Raw genomic sequence first — 25010 nt, forward strand, 5'->3', positions numbered from 1 at the left:
ACATCTCTCAGTCACCATCCCTCCCCTCCCCACTTCGGAACTTTCCAGGGCCTGCCCAACTGTTCATTTCCTCTACCCAGCCAGAGTTCGTTGTTCTAGCTTGGTGTTTCCACAGGATGCAAGACACAAAACCAAATTGTAAATGATTTTTAAAATTGCTTTCTTATTCTACTTCCCTGATCATGTTCTTACTCTGCTTAAAACCCTTTAGTAATCTTCACAGAAGAGAAGTGCTTTTCAAATTACCAGTTGCTAACACAGCGCCATTAAATAAATTGAGTGGGTCACCATCATCAGTCTATCTTAAAAATAAAATAGAATGGAACAGAATAGAAACTACCAGAGTGTACCATACAAAGCAAGGGTATTATGTAGTGACATTTTATCATTTATATACAAGCATACTGGGTTGCAAGGTAAAGATGCTTATCTTTCCAATGGGTCATAGCCAAAAAAACCTCTAAACACACTAGACTACAGGATAATCCAATCTTTCATTTGATCTACATGGCTCTCTAACCCAGTCCCTGCATAATAAGGCTCTAGACCTATCTCTTGCTACACCAAAGGGAGCTAGCTCAAGCAAACAAGGTTGTCATGCCAAACTCCTTTGCAGTTCCTCGTTTTAGGGGTGTCAATCGCTGTTCCCTCTGCCTTGAATGCCCTCTTATTTGTCTAAGAGGCTCACTTGTACTCATCTTTCAGTGTTTAACACCTATCACCTCCTCTACAAAGCCTTTTTATCCTTCCCTCGGCAGCTAATGCCCCCCCAAACACACACTTTGTGTCTCCATAATGCCCTACATTATAGCTCCTACAAAATTTCATTGCACATTTTAATTTTAGGCTTGACTGTCTGCCCAACTTCTAAAGTATAAACTCACTAAGGGAAGGAGTACATTGTACTAGCCTTTCTATCAGCAGCACTGAGCTAAATACACACACTATAACAGGTTCAAAGTCGGTAAAACGAACAAATGAAGAATTAAGGACTTGCATCTAACTTGTCTATTGTCAGATATGATAGGGTGGTTATCTTTGCAATAAAACCCATTTATAGTGCTGGATCAAGATTTTCACATTTTTGCTACAACCCCTAGAGAGCAGAACCCTGCAGTTTGAGGCAGAAGGAGGTGTCAGCTTCCCGTCTTTCAGCAAAGAGACTCAGTTTGGGCTGCAATGTAGCAGCACTCATTTCCATGCTTCTGGAAGTTATTTGGGGAAAGAGGGCGAAGAAGGACTCCAGAAGTTCCCATAGGTAGGTGAGATAAATCAGAAACAGCATTAACAGATTCCATTAGCAGGGAGAGCCCCATTTTATGTATAAGGAGCTCTTAATAAAGGAAGGGAGGGAAAGAATTCTTTACCATTGCTGATGGCGCTAGGTTGCCAATATGAGCTAAGTAAAAACAAAGGGTTTCATGAAATAACTGGTTGAAGTTACTTGATTTCTGTTGCCTACTCTAATAGTTCTGAAATAGCTACTGACTCACTGCTGTCATTATGAGATACTATTTGGAGGTAGGGGGTGGGGGTCATACCTAACAGGGGCTCCTCACTGAGGCTTCAAAACTTTTCAGAGACTTCATTTTATATACACGAATGCCTTAATTTTTAGGGGATCTGATACATCTATTTTACAAACCCATACTTTAGTTGCCTTCACTGCAATTAACAGTTCATGCAACATCCAAGATACTTTGACAGACTTTGCCAACTGTCAAATTTCAGCTGTTCTTTTCCATTTCCACAAAGTTCTTCAACTACTATTAGGGGAGCCATAATTTTTTTCGGCCCAATCACTGATTTTATTAAAAATAATTCCTTTGCTTAGACTGCCCATAGACTTGCAATAATTATCTACAATTAAGACAAAGATAAATCCTTACTATAACCTAACATTAGTTTTAAAAAAAAAGTTGTAACATGTGAAACACTTTACCCACAGTATTAAATTTTAGATATCTATTACAGTAAAGTAATTAAGGATTGCCAAGGTAAAGCTTTAAAAGCCATTTAAAGCCCTGTTTCCTTTTGTTTGAAATAGGTCCAGGCAGCTATGCTAATTCCACAAACATTTATTAGGCATAAATACGCATAAAGTGTGGAAACGTCAGCAAATGCCTTTGCCGTATGCTCTTCTCTTCTACTTCCATCTACCCTTCCCCTCTCAAGTCACTATCAATGAGAAAGGGTCATAGCCCCAAATACAGGCTTTCCAAAAAAAAAAAAAAAAAACAGCACCACAAAATGCTCGCTCCTTTTTCTCCTCAGTCCATATACAGGACTTTATTAATTAAAGGGCAGATACATTCATTTATAAACAAATTAATTATGCTAGGTGTCTAAATGCATGTTATGTGTGGTGCTCACTTTCCCATTTTAAACAATAGCCCCCTTAGTATTAAATTCATCCTGTCTCTTCAGATGCTAGGCGCTTCGGAAGCGGCGCCTTAAGGTGCAGACATGGCCAAGTCCAAGAGCCACACCACACACAACCAGTCCCGAAAATGGCACAGAAATGGTATTAACAAACCCCAATCACAAATATACGAATCTCTCAACGGGATGGACCCCAAGAAATTCCTGAGGAACATGCGCTTTGCCAAGAAACACAACAAGAAGGGCCTAGAGAAGACGCAGGCTGACAGTGCCAAGGCCATGAGTGCACGTGCCAAGGCTATCAAGGCCCTCCTAAAGCCCAACGAGGTTAAGCCCAAGATCCCAAAGGGTGTCAGCCGCAAGCTCAATCAACTTGCCTACATTGCCCACCCCAAGCTTGGGAAGCATGCTCATGCCCGCATCGCCAAGGGGCTCAGTCTGTGCTGGCCAAAGGCCAAGGCCAAGGATCAAACCAAGGCCCAGGCTGCAGCTCCAGCTTCAGTTCCAGCTCAGGCTCCCAAAGGTGCCCAGGCCGCTACAAAGGTTCAGAGCAGATATCTCTGTCTGCCAACGTGAGGACAGGACTGGTGCGACCCCCCGCCAGGCTGCCATCTGCATGGGGCTGGGGTCCTCCTGTGCTATTTGTACAAACAAACCTGAGGCAGGAAAAAAAAATTCATCCTAAGCTTTCCTTGGTAAAATGACAGGCATTCATGCAGCTTAAAGGTTGTGGAAAACTGATTTTCTTCCATGATGCTACTACTCCACCGTCTAGACAAAATGCAGCCATCAACATGAAAAACTGCTGCTTGATTTTTTTTTTCCTCCAACACGTTTTAAACAGAGCTGCAGATGCTCAAGGGAAGCCATATTTCTAAGGTTATGAACAGTAGTATTTTTCAGTATTTTTCTCATTTAAAATTGGTGCAATTCATCCAAAACATTTTTCAAATGGCATTATTTTTCAGCGTTACGTGCTTAAACTGCTTAGAGTGAAAAAGGTCTCTATCAGAAAGATCGACTTCCAGAAACCAACTAGTGATCATTAAAATGAGGAGAATAAAAAGAAAATAATTCGTTTTTTACAGTTTGGAGAAATCTTTAAGTCATCTCTAACTCCTTCATTTTACAGATAAGAAATAGAGTCCACAGACATTAAGTAATTTGCCTCAGATCACTAAGCTACTGATAGCAGCGCTAGAAATAGAATGAGGTATTTTAATTACTCTTAGCGGTACCCCGAAATCATGCAAGTTATATATATTCTCATCACTTGTCATTCAAGTTTTTAAAACCATTATCACTTTGTCATTAATTTCTGAGGAAAGTTTCCTACAACATGTTCTAAATTTTCAGTTATGCATATTAAACTTCAAATTCTAACTCCAAAAAGAAGGTACTATTCAAGAACTTTCCTCAGAAAGTTTCAAGCGTGTGTACACCCCTAAACCATCACAATGAATTTCAGAGTCCATTCCTTAAAACATGTCCCTCAGCTACACTTTAGATGTGTTTGTTCAACCACACACACACAAAAAGAGAGAAAATTCTGGAAGTTCTTCTGCCAAAAAGCAATGACAACCTGTCAATGAAATCAGATTGCTCCATTAACATATTATGGGTTTCCAGCTTAAATTAGGAAGTGTCACTAGCATTTCATCAACCCACAGTGTGAAGAGTTAATAAAAGACTGGAAAATGCACTCTCAGTTGGCTCTGGGTCCGAAGGAAGGTGTAGATCTGATACTGTTAACACAAACTGAAGGTCTGAGCTTAAAAGCGAAAAACAAAAGGAGTGAACAAATTCCTTAAACAAAAAGCTCTTTCCTACGGAATGCACTCGTACGGTGGTGACCGCATCAGTAAGACTGAATTTCAGATTTTCGTTTTAACGCCCCAGTAAATCAATTCTATACATTTTAGCTCTGAATATTCAAGGACAAAACAGAGGGCACGGTGAGGGCAACAATTTACTCTGGATCACTTTCAAGGACTGCTGTCTAACCACTCATTACAATCGTTCCTTTGTGCAACTGATTATCTAAAAGTACTGAGAGACTGCAGTATCTTCTCTTTGAAAGACAACCGTCAGCAAAAGCTAAGATAATGTGATTTTGATTACAAACTGATGCAGCAGTCTGACCAGTAAAGTGTAGAATGCGTTGTCTTTGTAAATATTACTCACAAATCCATATTCAAGTTACAAACGATATATGTGTTTTTTCATTATGACCTCTGGTACCGCTCTACAAAAATGCAAAAATAACCTAAAAGGTTAGCATGCCTATTTCTTTAAAGTATGACCAGCTTAGCAAGGTGGCAAGTTTGTTTGAAAACACAAAACACGATCACCACCACCGCTCAATAATACACATACATAAACAGATTCGAAGCTGTGTTAAGCACAAAAATCCTTACCCCATTTTGCCCAATGAAAACTTGCTCTGAAGTTTCAGCTCTTATGCTACGGAATAACTTCCAAAGGAATTTCTCCGTCTGCTATTTCGCAGTTGCTTTTCCACCCCCACCCCCAGATCCTTGTCCGGAGGTATTTCAAGGATGCTGCCAATTCAATTAGTTCTCTTAGGTAAAATGATTTCTCTCTTGTAAGTACCAAAACGTTCAAACAGAGGCGGCATTTGCTTATTCGAGTTTTATGCTTTGCGGAGGAAACAGCGATCAACTCTATTCCACAAAATGAGTCTACAAGTAAGGAAATGCAGAATTCGGCTTCACCGAGTCCTATAAAAAATGAGTTCGCTGGTCATTTCACTCATGTCCTCCTCGACACTCAGGGAGAGCCAGGTAACTCGGCCTTTTCGGAGCTAAGGCTGCGGATTCAAATTTCTCCACCACACCAGGTCCCCGGGGGTGGAGCGAGCAACCAAACGCGACGTGCACGTGAATAAAAATCCCAAAAGCAGTAATGCCACGGCTTCCCTGCGCTCACATTAGGAAAAAAACTACACAGAAAAATCTCCTCGAAGTGCAAACCCGGCAGCTCGCAACCTGCACGGCACTCCACATTGGAATCTGTCTTTTTAAATGTTTCTCCTCCTAAGACTCGGAGCAGAGAAGAGGTGGGGAGGAGGAAGAGAAGGCTAGGCAGGATCGATTCATTCTCCCGAGGAGAATAAACGGAGCCATTTCCAGGCTGGCAGCAGGCTGGAGGCGCAGCGCACGCCGGGGAGCTGGAGGAGGGGGCCCGATCCCACCTCCCTCAGCCCCTTCCCGCCCCCCGCCGCCGAGCACAATGGAGCCCGGCTGGTGCTCGGCCCTTCATTCGCGGCTGCCCCCTCTTCCCTCCTCTCTTCAGAACACAGCGGGTCTGAGGCTCCCGTCGGCGGAGAATGAATGAATCACAGAGCCAAGCCCCACGCTTCCACTGGCACCCTGCCCCCAGCTCCAGGGCGGGCGAAAGGGTCCGAAGGGTCGACGGGCGCCTGCCCGAGCCAAGGCAGGAGGCTAAGCCCGCGTTGGGGCCAGGAGAGCTGGGCTCGAAGCCGAAGCGCAGCCGCCGCTCCAGCGCCCCCACCCCTGCTCCTCGTCTCTCACGCTCCGCGCCGCAGCCACGCGCCGCCTCACATTCCCCGGGCCCCGCCGCCGCCTCTTCACACTTCCATCAGCGCCCGCCTCCGCCGGCCTCCGGCTCCCGCCGGGCAGAACAGCGCCAGCCCCGGCGGCCTGAAGCCTGCCGCTGCCTCCGCCTCCACCAGCCGGCTGGCAGAGCGGAGGGTGCTGCTTTCCCGGTCAGCGCCGCCGGCGTGAGGCGAGCGCGGCGGCAGTGGGCTGCAGGGGGCGGGAAGGGGGCGGAGAGAACGGGGGGGCGAGGGCGGTCCCTCCCCCTGCTCGCGGGAGGGGGCGGGAGGCGGTGGCAGCCACGGAGCCGCGGGCTGGGGCGCGGAGTGGTCCTGGGAGCCCGACGGGCCTTGCGAGCAGTGGGCCGCGGGAGAAAGCAGCAGCCGCGAGGCGGCGGAGAGGCTGGTGGTGGCGGGCCGAGCGGCCCTCGTGGAGAGCTTGGCCGGCGGCAGGCCCTCAGTCCGTTCGTCCTTCTTTTCCCCCCTTCCCTAGAGGCCGGCTGCTGTCGGGCCGTGCGCTCTGCTCCTCCTCTGGCTCTTGGCCCCGCTGCCGGCCGCCACAGCCTCCTCCGCGCCCCACACCAGGTGCTCGCGCTGTGTCTCCATCCTCCTCGCAGGAGGACCTTTAAATAGCAACGTCAGCGCGCTCCTCTCCGCACACACGTCACCCGCCGCTCACGTCACCGAGGTGCGGGGGATGATGTCACGCGGCCGGAAGTACTGCTAAATTAGGGAAGGAGCAGGGGGAGGAGGACTGGGCGAGCTCCTGTGTGCCCACCTGCTCTCACTTCTTAAAGGCCAAAGCACAGGAGACAGCCCGAGAGGAGCTCGAACAAGGAAGCGGCGGGAGGAGGAGATTTCCTTGCAACAAATGTGCCAAACCGGAGTGAATCATTCGTAGCAAAAGTGCAGTGTCAAGCGGGTAATAGCCTATCTCCCACTCCCACCGCTATTGCAGCAGCACCCCCGGGCTTCTCTTGTCCTGACTAGCAGGGAAATGTGGGAGGGAGAGCCTGATCACACTACTGGTAGATGTACTTCCAACAGGACTTCGGAAAAAATCACCTAAATTTTCAATTATTGAGTGCCATTCCGGGCATAGTCGACTTTTAAACTTTTTTTTAGTGGTTACCTGAAACACGAAAGAATAAAGAGCAGAGCAATAAGCAAACCAAATAATGTTATAAAGGATAGTAATTTTATTTGCAAAATAGCAGTTTTGACATAGGAAAATGAGTCAATCTTAGTTCACTTAATTATCGTCACATGTATAGCAAATGCCAGTGTGTCCTCTCAGTTCCTCTTCATCCAGAATATGAGTTCCATGACACTTGGCTCCGGCCAATAAAACAAGAAAGAGAAAAACATATATGGGTTTCAGTCTGTGGAATTTAAATTAAAATTTAAAAATTAAAAATAAAGACCACCAAATCCTTTTTCATTAACACAAGCATATTTTCGTCGTCTTTAGTTTTGACCACATAATATATAATTACAATATCTCTTAAGTGTGTTGTTTTGCATTTTCTGTATGGCAAGGGTGAGTAGCTGTCTATAGGTTTACTAGCTATGTGTTTGTGTCTAGAAACACCGTATTATGAATGCTTTTTACATTGTAAATTACTACAGAGTTCTTAAATTATTTTAAAATAATTAGGTTAAAAAATTTTTTTAATTAGGTGAATCATATAGTGAACTTTGATTTTATTTTACTTAACTTGATAAGCATGGCCGAGAAATAGAATTGCTGCGTATTGCCAAAGGCCAGTACTGTTTCAAGTTAGTCTACAAATTTAGTGACCCTGTTTTCCAAACCAAAATCTAGACACACCATTTGACATTAGAAAAAATATTTGAATCTGAAGTGACCTGGAAAATCCAGAACATAGGATTACCAACGTATGAGGTGATTATTAGGAAAGTTATAGATCAGTATCAACGCAGTTTAAAGGAAGCTAAAACTCGTTAGAATGTATACCACGTGTGACTTTTAGAAACTGTTTGTAATGTTAAACTGCTCACATGGTTCCTAATTAAGGAACATTGGTTTTGCAGCTTACTGTATTTACATTTTCTTGCTCAAGTTAGAAGTCCAAGATTAAAGACCACCACCAACAAAAAAAGACCAATTTGTAGCTGATTCAAACACTCTGGTCATCTTCACTTTATAAAATTATGATCTTGCTTGAAGTTTGAAATATTAAAAGTCTTTTTTTGAGACGGAGTCTCGCTCTGTTGCCCAGGCTGGAGTGCAGTGGCGCGATCTCGGCTCACTGCAACCTCTGCCTCCCAGGTTCAAGCAATTCACGTGCCTCGGCCTCCTAAGTAGTTGGGATTGCAGGTGCGCGCCGCCACGCCTGGCTAATTTTTGTATTTTTAATAGAGATGGGTTTTCGCCGCGTTGGCCAGGCTGATCTCAAACTCCTGACCTCAAGTGATCCGCCTGCCTCAGCTTCCCAAAGTGCTGGAATTACAGGCATGAGACACTGTGCCCGACCGCCTCTTTTGTTTGTTTTGTTTGTTTTAAGGTTATAACAAAAGGTTAATGAAAGGCAAATCCCTGCTTGCCAATTTGTCTAATGTATATTATTATCATATTAATAGAAACTTGTACCAATTTGTATTTCAGACAAATGGAACTTCTTATATCTAAAATGTTAAAACAATAAAACTGTCATTCTTCCAATAATGTCATCCCTTGGCCCTTGCAAATTAAAATACAAATTATGTTATTTCACTACTAAAATTTCTCTACAAACAATTTCCTACCTAAATAACTTCTCTCTTTCCTGCTCTTTCTCTCCATGTTAATTAAAGCTCTCACTTTACCGTTTTCAAACACTTTATTCTACCCTTTCATCACAACTTCCTCTCATTTAGTCTTTTTTCCCCCATCTTTACCCAACTGTCAAAACAGCTTTTCAGCTGCCTTCCTGCTTTTAGAGTGCTGACCCTTTGTTAGTTTCTACTTTTCACAACGACATCGTCTCTTCTCAGCTGCTCTTTTGTCAACTGAAAATTGAGAGCAGCTTTTTTTCTACATAAGTCGAATGGTGCACTGTGATATAATTACTCAAAGTTTATGCAATTATTTAACTTCAGCCTCTTAATCTAGAAAATTCTGCCTATCATTTATTGCTTATAGGTATCAATTTCTTGCCAGCTTATATGGGATCAGCATCAGTAAGTACATATGTCCATGTAGTCAAAAGAATATGTAAAACTTTGAAACATTTTATGTAATATGGCATGTCTTCTCAGAAAAAATAGCCTTTTCTCCCTGCTTGAAACAATTCCAATACAGTTTTAAGAGGAGTCAGAGAGGCATTCTATGGCTTTCCATCTATAAGTAAATAAATATCTTTTCTCCTAAGATGAGCTGATGTAACCCACATTTTAGTTGTGAATTCCCAACCCTGATTTTTTTGTATGTTTTTTAAAATAGTAAACTTCCTAGAAAGTAATATATTTTCTTTTACCGGAAGAGGAAGAAAGTACTTTAGTAGAGTTTCAAATTTTAACAGTTCCTGTTTCCCACTGTGCTCTGAAAATTTGTAGGGCGGTTTATGAATACCCTCTGATTTTAGAATCTGTGGGCGAAGGCATCTGTTTTAGTTACAGAGTTTATTTCCATGCCCTTAATAGGAGATGGCAATCTTCAATGGGGTGTTCATACATTGGTCATGAGATATGTCTTTTTCAATGAAAAGACATCTAAGAGATAGAAAACCTTTGCAGGAAAGAGTAAAAGCCAGATTTTATTTTTAATTGCCAAACATTAGATAATAACAACTTGCTTTTAATTACCAAAATACCACTATCAATTCAAATTAAAGTCAGATTGAAAAATAGGTTAAAAGATATCTCTCTATATAAAAGAAATATTGTAATTCCTAGTTTATAATACATAGTCATGAAGAAACCAGAAAAGAGTAAGCGTAATAAGAATGAAAGAGTTGCAGGGAAACAGAATTTATCCAGTGACTCTCCAAAATCATCCCACTTCCTCCATTATATAGCAGATACTGGGTACCATTGAGTTGTGTACGGCCTGTAATAAGACCATCTTTTATTATCAGTAATGTTCTGAACAGAAGCAAAGTAGTTAAACAGTCTGAAGGGTGAGAACACAAGTGTTTGGCATCTTCAAGGCAAGGCTTGAGGACAATTTATTAGAGAGGTTTGAAAGTGGTAGAGGAAAGGAAGCTAAAGAATTAGCCTTAGGAAAACTATGCTAGATAGCCATGGGAAATGATCTCAGAACTACCTCCTTCTCTGATTTTTACTGTAAATTCATTTTCCAAATACGGTCAGAGGGATACAAATGTAATCCTAGATAGTGAAAGAGGATACTAGAAAGTTTTCAGTTAGCTGCTGTTGAGGGCCCAGATAGAACAAAATTAGAGGAAATGGTAGTACAACTGTCTATATAAAATTTTTAAAATATTCAGAAAAGATGGGGATATGGTACCTTTGAAAAAATTGTGTGGCTTAACCTGGGTTGGTTGGTTGGTTGATTGTTTTAAGCAGGAGTTAGAGAAAACAGGCTAGAAAAATATGCAGATCTGCAGAGAAACAGTAAAGAATGTGGAGTAAAGGTTGTGCTGTACCTGTGCAGTTACTTAGAATGGAATGCTGTGGAAGCTGATTGCCATGGTAACCAATAATCTTTTTCCTGAATGGGGGAACAGAACAACCATGAGGAAAATGTTTTAAATGAGCTACCTTATTTTGTGACTGTTATGGTGCCAACTAAAACAAAAACAACCCACAAGGTATTTAGGACAATCATTCTTATGGAAGGCAATGGCCTTTTCAGAGAGACAAGGCTGAGGCAGAAATCCTGGAGTATTTCAAAGAGAGATGGGGCTTTAAGATGGCAATTGCAAACTCTCTGAAGCAGAACATAATGGATAAATATTATATTAATGGCTAAAGCAGGCAGAAGCAAGACCTAGAACCTGTGTTAAAGTTTCTCCCAAGCATAAGATTCAGAAATAAATGAAGATTCTCAACACTTGAGAGTTTCAGCCAAAATATTTCATGAATTATTTATGAGGCTTTTTATTTTTTTAAATCTTGTTCTAAATTTTAATTTCTCTAAATATTAAATGGAAATGGTAAATGTATCTGTATTAGTTAGGGTTCTCTAGAGAAATAGAACCAATAGGGTATATATATAGAGAGAGAGGTAGGCAGGTAGGTAGATGGTTGATAGACATGTAGATAGATGTGAGATTATGGGACGTGGCTCCTGATTATGGAGGCCAAGAAATCAATGTCTGAAGCTGGAGAACTAGGGAAGCTGGCGGCATAATTCAGTCTCAGCCTACAAGTCCTGAGAACCAGGGAAACAAATGTTGTAACTCTCAGCCTAAGGTTGAAGGCCTGAGAACTTGGAGTTCTGATGTCCAAGAGCAGGAGAAGACAGATATCCCAGCTCCAGAAGAGAGAGAGAAATTGCCTTTCCTCTGCCTTTTTGTTCTACCCAGGTCCTCAGCAGATTGGACAGTTTCCACCTACATTGGTGAGGGTGGATCTTCTGTACTCAGTCCACAGATGCAAACGCCATTCTCTTCTAGAACCACCCTCAGACACACCCAGAAATAATGCTTTACCCGCTACTTGTGTATCCCTTAAGCCAGTCAAGTAGATGCCCAAAATAAACCATCATATCTTTAGTCAATATTTTATTATTATTATTATTATTATTATTATTATTTTGAGATGGCATCTCGCTCTGTTGCCCAGGCTGAAGTGTCAGTGGCATGATCTCAGCTCACTGCAACCTCCACCTCCCGGGTTCAAGCAGTTCTCTGCCTCAGCCACCCGAGTAGCTGGGATTACAGGTGCCCACCACCACACCTGGCTAATTTTTCTATTTTTAGTAGAGACAGGGTTTCACCATCTTGGCCAGGCTGGTCTTGAACTCCTGACCTCAGGTAATCCACCCACCTCAGCCTCCCAAAGTGCTGTGATTACAGGCGTGAGACACTGCACCTAGCCTATTCTATTATTTTTAATAACAAATCATATATTTTTATCATATATATTAGCAGTCCCCAACCTTTTTGACACCAGGGACTGCTTTTGTGGAAGACAATTTTTCCCCTCGGTAGGGTGGGGGAGATGGTTTCAGGATGAAACCGTTCCGCCTCAGGTCATCAGGCATTAGTTAGACTCTCATAAGAAGGGCACAACCTAGATCCCTTGCATGCGCAGTTCACAGTAAGGTTCACGCTGCTATGAGAAAGAACCCTGAACCTTCATGCTCCTAGGGTTCACACTGCTAATCGGGCAGGAGGTGGGAGGTGGAGCTCAGGCAGTAATGCTCACTCACCAACCACTCACCTCCTGCTGTGCTGCCTTGTTCCTCACAGGCCATGGGCCCTTATCAGTCCGTGGCCCAGGGGTTGGGGGACCCTGATGTATATGATGGAAATACATGATGATAATATAGTTTTCCCATTTTGATTAAGTCATCTGCTAAAATCTCTTACACTTAGAATAAAATCCAAACTGCATGCCTTGGCCTAAGAGGTACTGCATGATCTGGCCCCTGCTCACCTCTCTTACCTTGGTTTCCATTTCCCCCTCCATTGCTAGTGTGTGGGTTGGTGCATTGTCAACTGCATGAGCAAAAACTCCAGGTAATGGTGACTTAACCTATAAGGTCATTTTTTAATTTGCTTATTAAAAAGAAGTCTGAAGGTAGGTGGTCTTAACAATTGATTTGGAAAGTCCAAGGTGTCATTAGAGTCTTCCCATCCCTTTACTTTGGTATCTTCATGTGTTGTCTTTTAAACCTGGATTGTTGTCCCTTTCTTTTTTAGAAGATTATTGTATTTCCAGGCATCACATTCAAAGAACACCCAAAGCAGAAGGGAGGGAAGGAGACTGAGTTATTTCCTCTTTTATGGCTGCTTTTTTTTTACCAGGGAGAAAAGCTGTGAAGTGACCTCAAGAAAATTCCTTCTCATGTCTTCTTGGCCAGAACTAGAGTACATGCTCATCCCTAAATCAGTGATTGAGAGTTTGGAACTGGATTTTCATGATTGGCTTAGGCAAATGGTGGTTCATCCCTTGAGTCTGCCTATTGTGACTGAACCAAATTAAAACTCTTAGCATGGAAGAAAGGCCAGTGGCTGTTGGGCAAGCAAACCACATATTTGCCACACAGCCTGAAACCACTCATATTCCTGCTGATCTTCAAGTATGACAAGCTTGCTCCAAATGCAGGGCCTTTACGCTTTATTTGTTCTTTCTGCCTGGAACACGTATGTCCGAGACCTTCACATAGTGTGCTCCTTCTCCTCATTGAGTTCTGTGCTCAAATTACATCTCTTGAAAAAGATCTTCTTTATAAAATATCTGTACATCCATCGCCATTAATCTTCCACTTGATTTGCTTTATTTTCTTCATAGTATATTCAGCACTGTCTAAAATAGTATTAGATATTAGTGTACTCATAGAATAGAGCCCCATGAAGAGGAACTTTGCCTGTCTTGTTTACTTTCCTGTCTATAATAGCAAGACAATGTCTAGCACATAGTGGGTGTTCAATAAATGATTATTGAATGAATGAATTTGCTAGGACTTTCAGTTATCCTTAGGTAGAAATTACTTAAGTCAGGGTTCTTTTTTTTTTTTTTTTTTTTTTTTTTTTTTGAGACAGAGTCTTGCTCTTTAGCCCAGGCTGGAGTGAAGTGGCGTGGTCTCAGTTTACTGCAACCTCTGCCCCCGCCGGGGTTCAAGCAATTCTTCTGCCTCAGCCTCCCGAGTTGCTGGGATTACAGGCACCTGCCACCACGCCCGGCTAATTTTTTGTATTTTTAGTAGAGACGGAGTTTCGCCATGTTGGCCAGGCTGGTCTCAAACTCCTGACCTCAGATGATCCACCCACCTCGGCCTCCCAAAGTGCTAGGATTACAGGTGTGAGCCACAGCGCCCAGCCTAGTCAGGGTTCTTAATGAGGTAGCTAGAGCAAACAACAGCATCTGCTCTAACTAGAACACAGGGATTTAGTAGGGTAGTATACGTAGCTCATAGAATCATTAGGAGGGCTAGAGAATCCTCCTGCTGAAGTCCCAGGAACAAGAACTTGTAGGAAACAGAACACTCAAATTAGGTATTTTGAGTCATGCTTAATAAAAAATACTACTTTTTTTTTTTTTTTTTTTTTTTTTTTTGTTTCCAGAGACGGGATCTCGCTCTGTCACCCAAGTTGGAGTGTGGTGGCATAATCACAGTTCACTGCAGCCTCAGCCTCCCAGGGTCAAGTGATCTTCCTGCCTTAGTCTCCCAAGTAGCGGGGACTACAGGCACGTGCCAATACAGCAACTAATTTTTGTATTTTTTGTAGAGATGAGGTCTCATTATATTGCCCAGACTGGCTCAAATTCCTGGGCCCAAGCAATCTTTCCGCCTCGGCCTCCAAAAGTGTTAGGATTACAGGTATGAGCCACTATGCCCAACAAAATGCTACTCTTTACAAAGGTGGGGCACAGTATAGGAAAACCATAAGAGAGAGGACAGTGCCTGGCATAGCAGCAGGGACTGTCCCCTCTGTGCCTGAAAGGACAAGAGGAAGGAGCAATGGATGGAACCTGGAGACAGAGATGGCTGTGTGGAAAGCGTCTGAAGAAGCTGTGTCCTTTGCTTAAAGGTCACAGCCAGCTCACAGAGACCCCACAAAGAGGCAGCCCAGGAAATGAATAATTCAACTTTACTCTCCTTCCCACCCCACCCCCCCATCTCCTGTTGCATTCCTCCTTCTAAAGCTGACATACAGGAAGCTGGGCAGAGGAGCCCAATGATGCAGTCCATGTTGGTCTAGGGCAAGGAGCAGGAAACAGAAGGCTCAAAGATGGATCTGGAGAGGGAAACTAAAGATATCCAGCCCAAATGCTATTCTATTCAGCTGTTAGATTAGCAATTATTTTAAAGTTTGGCATGTAGGAAAACAAGCACTACCACACAGTTAGTAGGAGTGTAAATTGGTATATCCTTGAAGACATACATAAATTTTGACAAGCAGTTCCACTTTAAGGAATTTATCCTACAGATATGCTTTTTCAAGTGTTCACAGAAACACATAGATTTTTTTTTGTATTACTTTAAAATGAAAAAAGGGAGAGGAGACAACCTGTATGTCTATCAGTAGAGGACTGGTACAATCATATAATAAAATACTATGCAGCTCTTTAAAAGAATTAGGTAGATCCATAGTCCTGATATGGAAAGATGCCTAATACAGAAAAAAATTCGGAATGGATATAATAAACTGAATTGTGGTTAACTTGAGAGAGTGGGAATGTAAATTTGAGATTCAGAGAGGAGAGGAGGATTTTTAAAAAGATTTCTGTAACACCATTTGTATTGTTTGCATTTTTTATCATGAGTATATATTATTGTAATAATACAAAACCAAACCATATTACTTGGAAAATATTAAAAATACACAAATATGTTTAAAATTCAATTGTGGGAGGACAGAATAAGACATTAATATACACTTAATTTTCCTATCTTCCTCTCCTTTATATCCTTTTTGGTAGAAAATACTGTAAGTTGGCTGGGCGCAGTGGCTCACGCCTGTAATCCCAGCACTTTGGGAGGCCAAGGCACGGGGATCACCTGAGGTTGGGTGTTCGAGACCAGCCTGATCAACATGGAGAAACCCTGCCTCTACTAAAAATACAAGATTAGCTGGGCGTAGTGGCGCATTCCTGTAATCCCAGCTACTCGGAAGGCTGAGGCAGGTGAATGGCTTGAACCGAAGAGGTGGAGGTTGCAGTGAGCCAAGATTGTGGCATTGCACTCCAACCTGGGCAACATGAGCAAAACTCCATCTCAAAAAAAAAGAAAAAAGAGGCCGGGCGCGGTGGCTCAAGCCTGTAATCCCAGCACTTTGGGAGGCCGAGGCGGGCGGATCACGAGGTCAGGAGATCGAGACCATCCTGGCTAACACGGTGAAACCCCGTCTCTACTAAAAATACAAAAAATTAGCTGGGCATGGTGGCGGGCGCCTGTAATCCCAGCTACTCAGGAGGCTGAGGCAGGAGAATGGCGTGAACCCGAGAGGTGGAGCTTGCAGTGAGCCGAGATCGTGCCAGTGCACTCCAGCCTGGGGGACAGAGAAAGACTCCGTCTCAAAAAAAAAAAAAGAAAAAAGAAAATACTACAAGTTTACAAAATACATTTATAAAAAGAAAAATTTGAAATAAGGTATTTCATTGGAAGCAGTAATTCTATTGTATTAATCATTGATGAAACCAGATCTGGATGTTTTATTTTAGGAGAGATACCGATGAGATGGCAGGATGACTAAGATGGTGACGACCAACCAAGACAAGACCATGTGAGCATGGATGAAGACAGATGTTTAATTTGCTGAACATAAAATCAAGGGGAGATATGATAGTTGACTTCATAGAAGGGCTGTCACAAAGAATAAATAATAGCTATATGAATATGTGCTCCATGAGATAGTAAAGAATCAATGGTTTAAGAAAGTATTAAAAGTCAGGTTTCAGCTCAATATGAGAAAAAATGCAAAAACAATTAGATCTATATCAGTAGAATTGGTTGCCCTGAGAATAATTGGCTTAGCTTCTGAAGCAGAAACTGGCTGCATGATCAATTGTTGGATTGATATAGAAAAGATGCTTGTATCAGATAATAGGTTAGAAATAAGGCCCCCAAAGTTATCTTTTATTCAAAGTTTTATGACAACTCAAGTCTGAGCTCACATCAAAGTTGTCCTTCACTATTAGCTTCTCTACATTGTCTCCTTCAAATGACTCATTCTTTCCACTAGTGTCAGTCATTGTCACTGTACAACTTAGTTTTGACACTGTCTTCCATGCTTGATGCTCATATCTAGCCCAATGAAATGGCCCATTTGCATGTTCTTAAAAAATCAAAGTGAGGGCCAGGCGCGGTGGTTCACGCCTGTAATCCCAGCACTTTGGGAGGCTGAGGCAGGCAGATCATGAGGTCAGGAGATCGAGACCATCCTGGCTAACACGGCAAAACCCCATCTCTACTAAAAATAAAAAAAAAAAAAATTAGCCGGGCGTGGTGGCAGGCGCCTATAGTCCCAGCTACTCAGGAGGCTGAGACAGGAGAATGGCGTGAACCCAGGAGGCGGAGCTTGCAGTGAGCAGAGATCGCACCACTGCACTCCAGCCTGGACGACAGAGCAAGACTCCATCTCAAAAAAAAAAAAAAATCAAAGTGAGTAAAGCAAGTTAAACACCTTAATTCCCCCCATACTCTTCCTCTTGGAATTCTTCCTTTTTCTGTACATTATAGTAAGCAAGGCTAACAGATTTGGCTGATAAAGAAACAAGAAGCCCTTTTACAATTTAGACAATTTATTACTCACATAGATAGCAGGTAAGAAAAAAAAAAACAGCGAAAGTGCCAGTTCTCCCATGTCTCTTGTCTCACAGGACAACACAGAAACAATTTTTTATGACAAGGCAACATGAATAGTGGGATACCCTGTTGCTGAAGAGTCAATTCTATGAGGCTACTAAGCAGTTTTACAGTTGTATGCTAAGAGGGGAAGGAAGTTTGTATAAAACAAAATTTGGCCAACCTTTGCATTCATTGTGGGTCCTTAGACCATATCTGAGTTTATGCTAATGGAATTACTCAGGACAGGGGTAGGCCATACCAGAAATACCAAGCATGTGATTAGAGGATGAGGGCTTTGAGTAAGATATTGTTAGCCCAACCTCTGAGAAGGAGAAAGGAGCTAGGGATTGAGTTCAATTACATGGCCAGTGAATCAATCCGTGATCCTTATTTAAAGAACCACCAATAAAAACTCTGGATGCTGAGGCTCAGGGGGACTTCCCTGGTTAGTAGTCATACATTGGTGTGCCAAGAAAGTGTCCTGAGGACACAGAAGCTTCACATTTGGGACCCTCCCAGACCTTACCCTATACGTCTTTTTAGTTGTCTGGTCCTGATTTGTGTCCTTTTTTTTTTTCTTTTTGAGACAGAGTCTCACTCTGTCACCAGGCTGGAGTGCAGTGGCGCGATCTCAGCTCACTGCAACCTCCACCTCCTGGGTTCAAGTGATTCTCCTGCCTCAGCCTCCGAGTAACTGGGTCTACAGGCATGTGCCACCATGCCCAGCTAATTTTTGTATTTTTAGTAGAGATGGGGTTTCACCATGTTGGACAGGATTGTCTCCATCTCCTGACCTCATGATCCGCCCACCTTGGCCTCCCAAAGTGCTGGGATTACAGGAATGAGCCACTGCACCTAGCCTTGTGTCCTTTATAATAGAACTATAATCATAAGTATAGCACTTTCCTCAGTTCTATGAATCATTCTAGCAAGTTATTTAATGGGAGCCCCTGAGTTTGTAGCCAGTTCATTAGAAATGTAAGTAGCCTGGAAACTCCTGATCTTGTGGCTGGTATCTGAAGCGAGGTCAGTCTCATGGGAGACTGTGCCCTTAGCCTGTGAAACGTTACCTAACTCCAAATAGTTAGCATGATAATTGCATTGCAGAAGGAAAAACCTCATACCTCCTCAGAACCCAAGAGACAATGAGAAACTGTCTCATGACACCCTCCTGAAAGATAGGAAGGCAAGTGAGAAATGGCCTTGAAGCAACTCCTCCCAAGCCTCCCATGGTCTCGTGTTCCAGGAGGATCACAAGATATTCTGCCAAAATTTATGTCAGCTACAGTTAAGGCTTGCATGAAAAAAGGTCTGGAAATATGTTTGCCAAAGTAATGGGCTGGGCACGATGGCTCATGCCTGTAATCCCAGCACTTTGAGAGGCCAAGGCAGGAGGACTCCTTGAGTCCAGGGGTTCAAGACAAACCTGGCCAACATAGAGAGACCCTGTCTCTACAAGAAATAAAAAATAAATTAGCCGGATGTGATGGTGAGTACCTATATAGTCCTAGCTACTCAGGAGGCTGAAAAAGGAGGATCGCTTGAGCCCAGGAGTTCAAGACTGCAGTGAGCTATGCTCATGCCACTGTGCCCCATATTGGGCAACAGAGCAAGATCACGTCTCTAAAAACAAACAAACAAACAAACAAACAAAAAAAAAACCAAAGTGATGGCAGTTGTCACTGGGTCATGGAATCTGAAGACTTTGGCTTGCTTTTTGCTACCTTTCTTCATTATACTTTATAGAGTAAATTTAGGGTGTGGTTAAGTATAGACTCTGGGGACATCCTGCCTGGGTTTGAATTTCACCTCTGTCATTTAGTAACTTCATGTTCTTGATACTGATCCACTAACCTGCCCTTTCAATCCAAGGGCTCAGTCAGCTCCAGTCTCTCTTAGGAGTGCATTCACCTCTTTTATTAATACCTTCTTCATCTACAAGAACATCATGTGGAACTATAATTTTCCTTCCTAAAATGAAGATACAATATGTCCATGATAATGCCCTAATTTATCATCTTTGTTTTCCCATTAAATTTTAAATAACCCAATGAACAACAACAACAACAACAAAAATTCTAGCTTGCCATGATTGGTTTCTTGGCAAACCAAGACTTCAAGCAAATTGCTTAGCCTCTTGATGCCTAAGCTTTCTTATTTCTAAAATGGAGAATAAATAATAGTCCTTACCTCATACAGTTGTGAGAATTAAGTGAATGAAAACAAACAAAACCCTTGGAACAGTGCCTAGTACACAAAAAGCACTCAACAAATGTTAGCTATTTTTAAGACTTTTATATGTTATTTGATTTGTTTACAGTGACTACATGTCACTGTAAACAAATCCAATTAAAACATACAAAAATATCAAGTTTTCTGTTTATATCTCATTAATTTACATTTTTCAATTCACAACTAGACTTCTTAGCCACTTTTTTTTTTTTTTTTTTGAGACAGAGTTTTGCTCTTGTTGCCCAGGCTGGAGCACAGTGACACAATCTTGGCTTACTGCAACCTCCGCCTCCTGGGTTCAAGCGATTCTCCTGCCTCACCCTCCTGAATCGCTGGGATTACAGGCACGCACCACCACACCCAGCTCATTTTTTTGTATTTTTAGTAGAGACGGGGTTTCATCATGTTGGCCAGGCTGGTCTTGAACTCCTCACGTCAGGTGATCCACCCACCTTGGCCTCCCAAAGTTCAGGGATTACAGGCATGAGCCACCATGCCTAGCCAAGTAGCCACATTTTTGCTTATCATCATAACATTTCATAGTCACCACGTAGAGAAATGGGATAAGTTTAAGCTAGAGAAAGCATTTGAAAACTGAGATGAATATCTTAGATGAATATATACATAAAATTTTACTTAAAATTCTTTCACCACCGCCTCCAAAATAAACCAAAGTTAACATTTTGGTCTTATATATATTTAAAGGAAGCACACTACAATGTTCATTATATTTTATCTCTGGTTAATGAAATTTTGTGTACACTTTTTCTTTATACATTTATACATAGTGTAAATTCTTTCAAGTGAGCATGTATTACTTTTTGGAATCAGAAAAAACTGTTATTTTTAAAGATAAAATTATTTTTATCAGAGTTCTTTTTGAACTGTGCAAAGAAGAAACATAAAATATTTGAGATTCCAGTAACATGAGAGATTACTTTTGAAACATTCTGAAATTATATTTTCTATTGGTTTTTAACAAGATTTACAACCTACTCAAAATGCAGTAGAGTGGGCACCACAAAGCAAATTTATTTGAAAGCACCAGAATCAGCACATGAATAGTCATGACATTCAGCCACATGTCCCTGTTGGAAAACAATTTTAGAATCTATAATGTTGATTGTTGTACTAACAGGGTAAGCTGCATGTAGAATAAAATGAAAAACATCTTAAAAGTAGAGATTAAAGATGATTAGAGATTAAAAAAGAGAAAATATTTTAATGAAACTGCCCTTTGCAATGTTAATACTAATCACACTCAAATACAAACATGAACTTTGAAAATATCAGTAAATTCTTATATAGGGCTATTAAGAACATGAATTTTGGAATCAGATGGATTTTGAGTTTGAGTCCTCTTGGCCCAGCCAGGTAGCACAGGATGTTTTATTTAAACACATCATCTCTGAGCCTCAGTCTCCTAGATTCTAAGATATGAATAATGATAGTACCTGAAGGATTTGTTGTAATAATTAAATGAAATATTTACTAAGCAAATGCTTAGTAAATGCACTCTTTACATATGAAAGATAGTTGTCAGTTTTGTTTCTTTTACTGATGTGAAAATTAGCTGCATTTTTTCTACTCCTTGTATTACCTTATAATCAGCTACTTAATAGGAATTATAAAATGGAAAGGGACCATTAGACTATGTAAGAATTAGGGAAACTGGCTCTCTCTTCCACCACCCAAGATGCCAAAAGGAAAAAAGGGGAAGAAGGTGGCTCCGGCCCCTGCTGTCATGAAGAAGCAGGAGGCCAAGAAAGTGGTGAATCCCCTGTTTGAGAAAAAGCCTAAGAATTTTGGCATTGGACAGGACATCCAGCCCAAAAGAGACCTGACCTGCTTTGTGAAATGGCCCCACTGTATCACGTTGCAGTGGCAGAGAGCCATACTCTATAAGCGGCTGAAAGTGCCTCCTGCGATTAACCAGTTCATTCAGGCTCTGAACCACCAAACAGCTACTCAGCTGCTTAAGCTGGCCCCCAAGTACAGGCCAGAGATAAAGCAAGGAGAAGAAGCAGAGGCTGTTGGCCTGACTGAGAAGAAAGCTGCCGGCAAAGGGGATGTCCCCATTAAGAGATTACCTGGCCTTTGAGCAGTAGTTAAGGCTGTCACACCTTGGTGGAGAACAAGAAAGCTCAGCTGCTGGTGATTGCACACAATGTGTGGCACACAACGTCTGGTTGTCTTCTTGCCTGCCCTGTGTGGTTAAATGGGGGTCCCTTACTACATTATGAAGGGGGAAGCAAAACTGGGACATCTAGTCCACAGGAAGACCTGGATCATTGTCACCTTCACACAAGTTAACATGGAAAACAAAGGAGCTTTGGCTAAGCTTGGAAGCTATCAGGACCAATTACAACAACATATATGATGAGCTCCGCCATCACTGGGAAGGCAATGTCCTGATTCCCAAGTCTGTGGCTCACATTGCCAAGCTTGAAAAGGCAAAGGCTAAAGAACTTGCCATCAAACTGGGTTGAATGTACACTGTTGAGTTTTCTGTACATAAAAATAATTAAAGTAATACAAATTTTCCTTTAAAAAAAAGAATTAGGGAAACTGACTTCAAATTTCTGAAATGCACTCTTTTAAAGCATCCAAAACCTGTGTGTTTTTTACACAGGCATACCATACCAACTCTGTGATCTTATGCAGCGTAAAAGGAAAGCAAAACAGAGACCCTAGCATACAAATAGAAAATATTTTATACTTCGTGTTCCATAATCTCTGAATCCTTCTGAACTAAGCTACATTTTGGTCTTTTTCATCTATAAACGGGAGTGCAGATTATAATTGACATGGATTTATCACATAGGTACAGGGATAAACTCGTGGCCTTTTAAGAATGCCTTTTCTTGGCCGGGCGCCGTGGCTCACGCCTGTAATCCCAGCACTTTGGGAGGCTAAGACGGGCGGATCACGAGGTCAGGAGATTGAGACCATCCTGGCTAACACGGTGAAAACCCACCTCAACTAAAAATAAAAAAAAATTAGCCGGGTGTGGTGGCAGGTGCCTGTAGTCCCAGCTACTCGGGAGGCTGAGGCAGGAAAATGGCGAGAACACGGGAGGCGGAGCTTGCAGTGAGCCGAGATCGTGCCACTGCACTCCAACCTGGGCGACAGAGCAAGACTCCGTCTCAAAAAAAAAAAAAAAAAAAAAGTGGCCATTTTTTCTGTATCTTTGGGTCTTCATTCTGAAGGATCCCATGGCATGTATTAAAAAAAAAAAAAAAAAAGAATGCCTTTTCTTGCACAAAGGCTCACGTCACCCTTCAAAGGCCTTAGGAAATCTCATCAAAGTTGGCCTTCAAAGCTTGCCCATGAGTTAACTGAGCTCGTACATTAAGGTACCTAACTACAATTTTTAGCTAAACCTCCACAAGGCATTTACCCTTAAGGGAAAAGCCTGTCTTCATAGTTCTTCTGCCCACCCCACTCCTATAGAAGACTTCTCTGGAATGACAGGACATTCCACATTTTAGAGAGAAAGCCCACCTCTATCCCTTGCCCAAAACCTACTTTAGAATGAACACTGAGGCTTCAGCTACATGGAGCTTTCCTTTTGGCCATGGTACTCCCTTAACTAACAGCATCTCCCTGTGATCCCTTTATTTAAAAAGGGAATCAACACTCCTGGACATTTAGTGTAAAAGAATGGAAGCTGCTACCTTTCTGCCTACTTGCCCAAACTTCAGAGTTTTCCTATTCTCCTATCATTTGCCCCACTGCTACTGTAGGCATTCGCTACTTAGAAGTCAGCATCATCTATGACCCTGGTATTCTGTCCTCCAGATTGCTTACACAAATTTTAAATATACTTGTCCCAGCAGAGGGATCTTTGAAACCCTGCTCTTTAGGCTTCTCCAAATTAGGATGTGTTTATTGATTCATATAATCTTTCTTCATTTTAAACCAGCTCCCATCCCCATATATATATAAATATTTTTTTGAGACAAGGTCTGGCTCTATTGCCCAGGCTGGAGCGCAATGGCACAATCTCGGCTCACTGCAACCTCTGCCTCCCAGGCTTAAGCCATCCTCCCACCTCAGCATCCCCAGTAGCTGAGACTACAGGCACGCACCACCATGCCCGGCCAATTTTTGTATTTTTTGTACAGACAGGTTTTCGCCATGTTGGCCAGGCTCGTCTTGAATTTGTGGGCTCAAGCGTTCCGCCTGCCTTGGCCTCTCAAAGTGCTGGGATTACAGGTGTGAGCCACTGCACTTTTCTCATATATTTTATTAAAGTGCTGCCAATTCAAGGATAACCCAATCTTTAAAACTTCTTATTTAAGGGAGGCTGAGGCAGGAGAATCGCTTGAACCTGGGAGGCGGAGGTTGCAGTGAGCCAAGACTGCGCCATTGCACTCCAGCCTGGGTGACAGGTGAGACTCCGTCTCAAAAAAAAAAAAAAAAAATTCTTATTTAAGAATAGGAGATGATGTCTCTGCATATAACGATTTTTGAGAAGTCTTAGGTCTGTAAATTGTATTTGCTGGTTTCCCCTTTGCCACAATAGTCATTTCCCTAAAGAGCTCACAATATTTCTGTATGAACTTCCCTTATAAGCTATGGTGCGTTTTCCCCAGTAGATTGTTTTTACATTTTTCAGTGATCCTACCATTTAATTACAGATTCAACGAGTTTGTCCAATATAGTGTGATATTCACTATGTGTATGTTTCCACAGCTACGCTTGCAACTCATCTCTTAGATAGAATTCAGATAGGCAATTCATCAGTCCCCTGGAAAGTTTGCCATAACAGGATACACAACTTTGCTAGCAATTGCACAACTTTACCATTGATATTCTTTAACATCCTAGGTACATCAAATTCTGTTGATTTATCTCTCTCTGGTGTGTTAACTAGGTCCTGGGCATTTCCCACTATTTATTCGTAAGAAAAATACCACCTTGTATTTGTATAGTGCTTTATGCTTTTCAGCTATTTTCAGCTTTTCACTGGGTCCAATAATATCAATCTCTGTGAACCAAAAGGTAATTATTTTTCCTATAAACCTAAAACTGCTCTAAAAAGTGACATCTAGCCGGGCACAGTGACTCATGCCTGTAATCCCGACACTTTGGGAGGCTGAGGTGGGTGGATCATCTGAGGTCAGGAATTTGAGACCAGCCTGGCCAACAGGGTGAAACTCTGTCTCTACTGAAAATAAAAAACTAGCAGGCGCCTATAATCCCAGCTACTTGGGAGGCTGAGGCATGAGAATTGCTTGAACCTGGGAAGTGGAGGTTGCAGTGAGCCGAGATCATGAGATCGCACCACTGCACTCCAGTCTAGATGACAGACAGAGCAAGATTTCATCTCAAAAAAAGAATATTATATGCCAAGCATTATGCTAATGTATATTTCCTCACTCAACCCAT

General features: G+C 42.1%; 2 protein-coding genes and 1 pseudogene across 4 annotated transcripts in view; 2 read left to right on the forward strand and 1 right to left on the reverse strand.

Moving 5' to 3' along the window:
* The window catches only part of HOMER1 (homer scaffold protein 1), a 141558-nt gene extending 132921 nt beyond the window's left edge, over window positions 1–8637 (reverse strand). For all 3 annotated transcript variants that reach the window (XM_055297679.2, XM_055297677.2, XM_055297678.2), the window contains exon 1: window positions 4800–8637. In XM_055297679.2, coding sequence (XP_055153654.1) covers window positions 4800–4804 — 5 coding nt within the window. In that variant the 5' untranslated portion in view covers window positions 4805–8637. The remainder of the gene's footprint in view (window positions 1–4799) is intronic.
* On the forward strand, window positions 2443–2958 carry LOC129457625 (large ribosomal subunit protein eL29-like). Its single transcript, XM_055233020.2, has one exon. The coding sequence runs from the start codon at window positions 2467–2469 to the stop codon at window positions 2956–2958; it is 492 nt and encodes a 163-aa protein (XP_055088995.1). The 5' UTR covers window positions 2443–2466.
* Window positions 8638–21312: 12675 nt separating the features above from the next.
* LOC129457771 (large ribosomal subunit protein eL8-like) lies at window positions 21313–22105 on the forward strand (annotated as a pseudogene).
* Window positions 22106–25010: the final 2905 nt, after the last annotated feature.

Source organism: Symphalangus syndactylus, chromosome 11 (genome assembly GCF_028878055.3).
Source record: "Symphalangus syndactylus isolate Jambi chromosome 11, NHGRI_mSymSyn1-v2.1_pri, whole genome shotgun sequence".
NCBI classification, from domain to species: domain Eukaryota; kingdom Metazoa; phylum Chordata; class Mammalia; order Primates; family Hylobatidae; genus Symphalangus; species Symphalangus syndactylus.

Excerpts from the sequence above, each read along its gene's own strand:
- LOC129457625 (XM_055233020.2), top strand. The coding sequence starts at position 2,467 with ATGGCCAAGTCCAAGAGCCACACCACACACAACCAGTCCCGAAAATGG.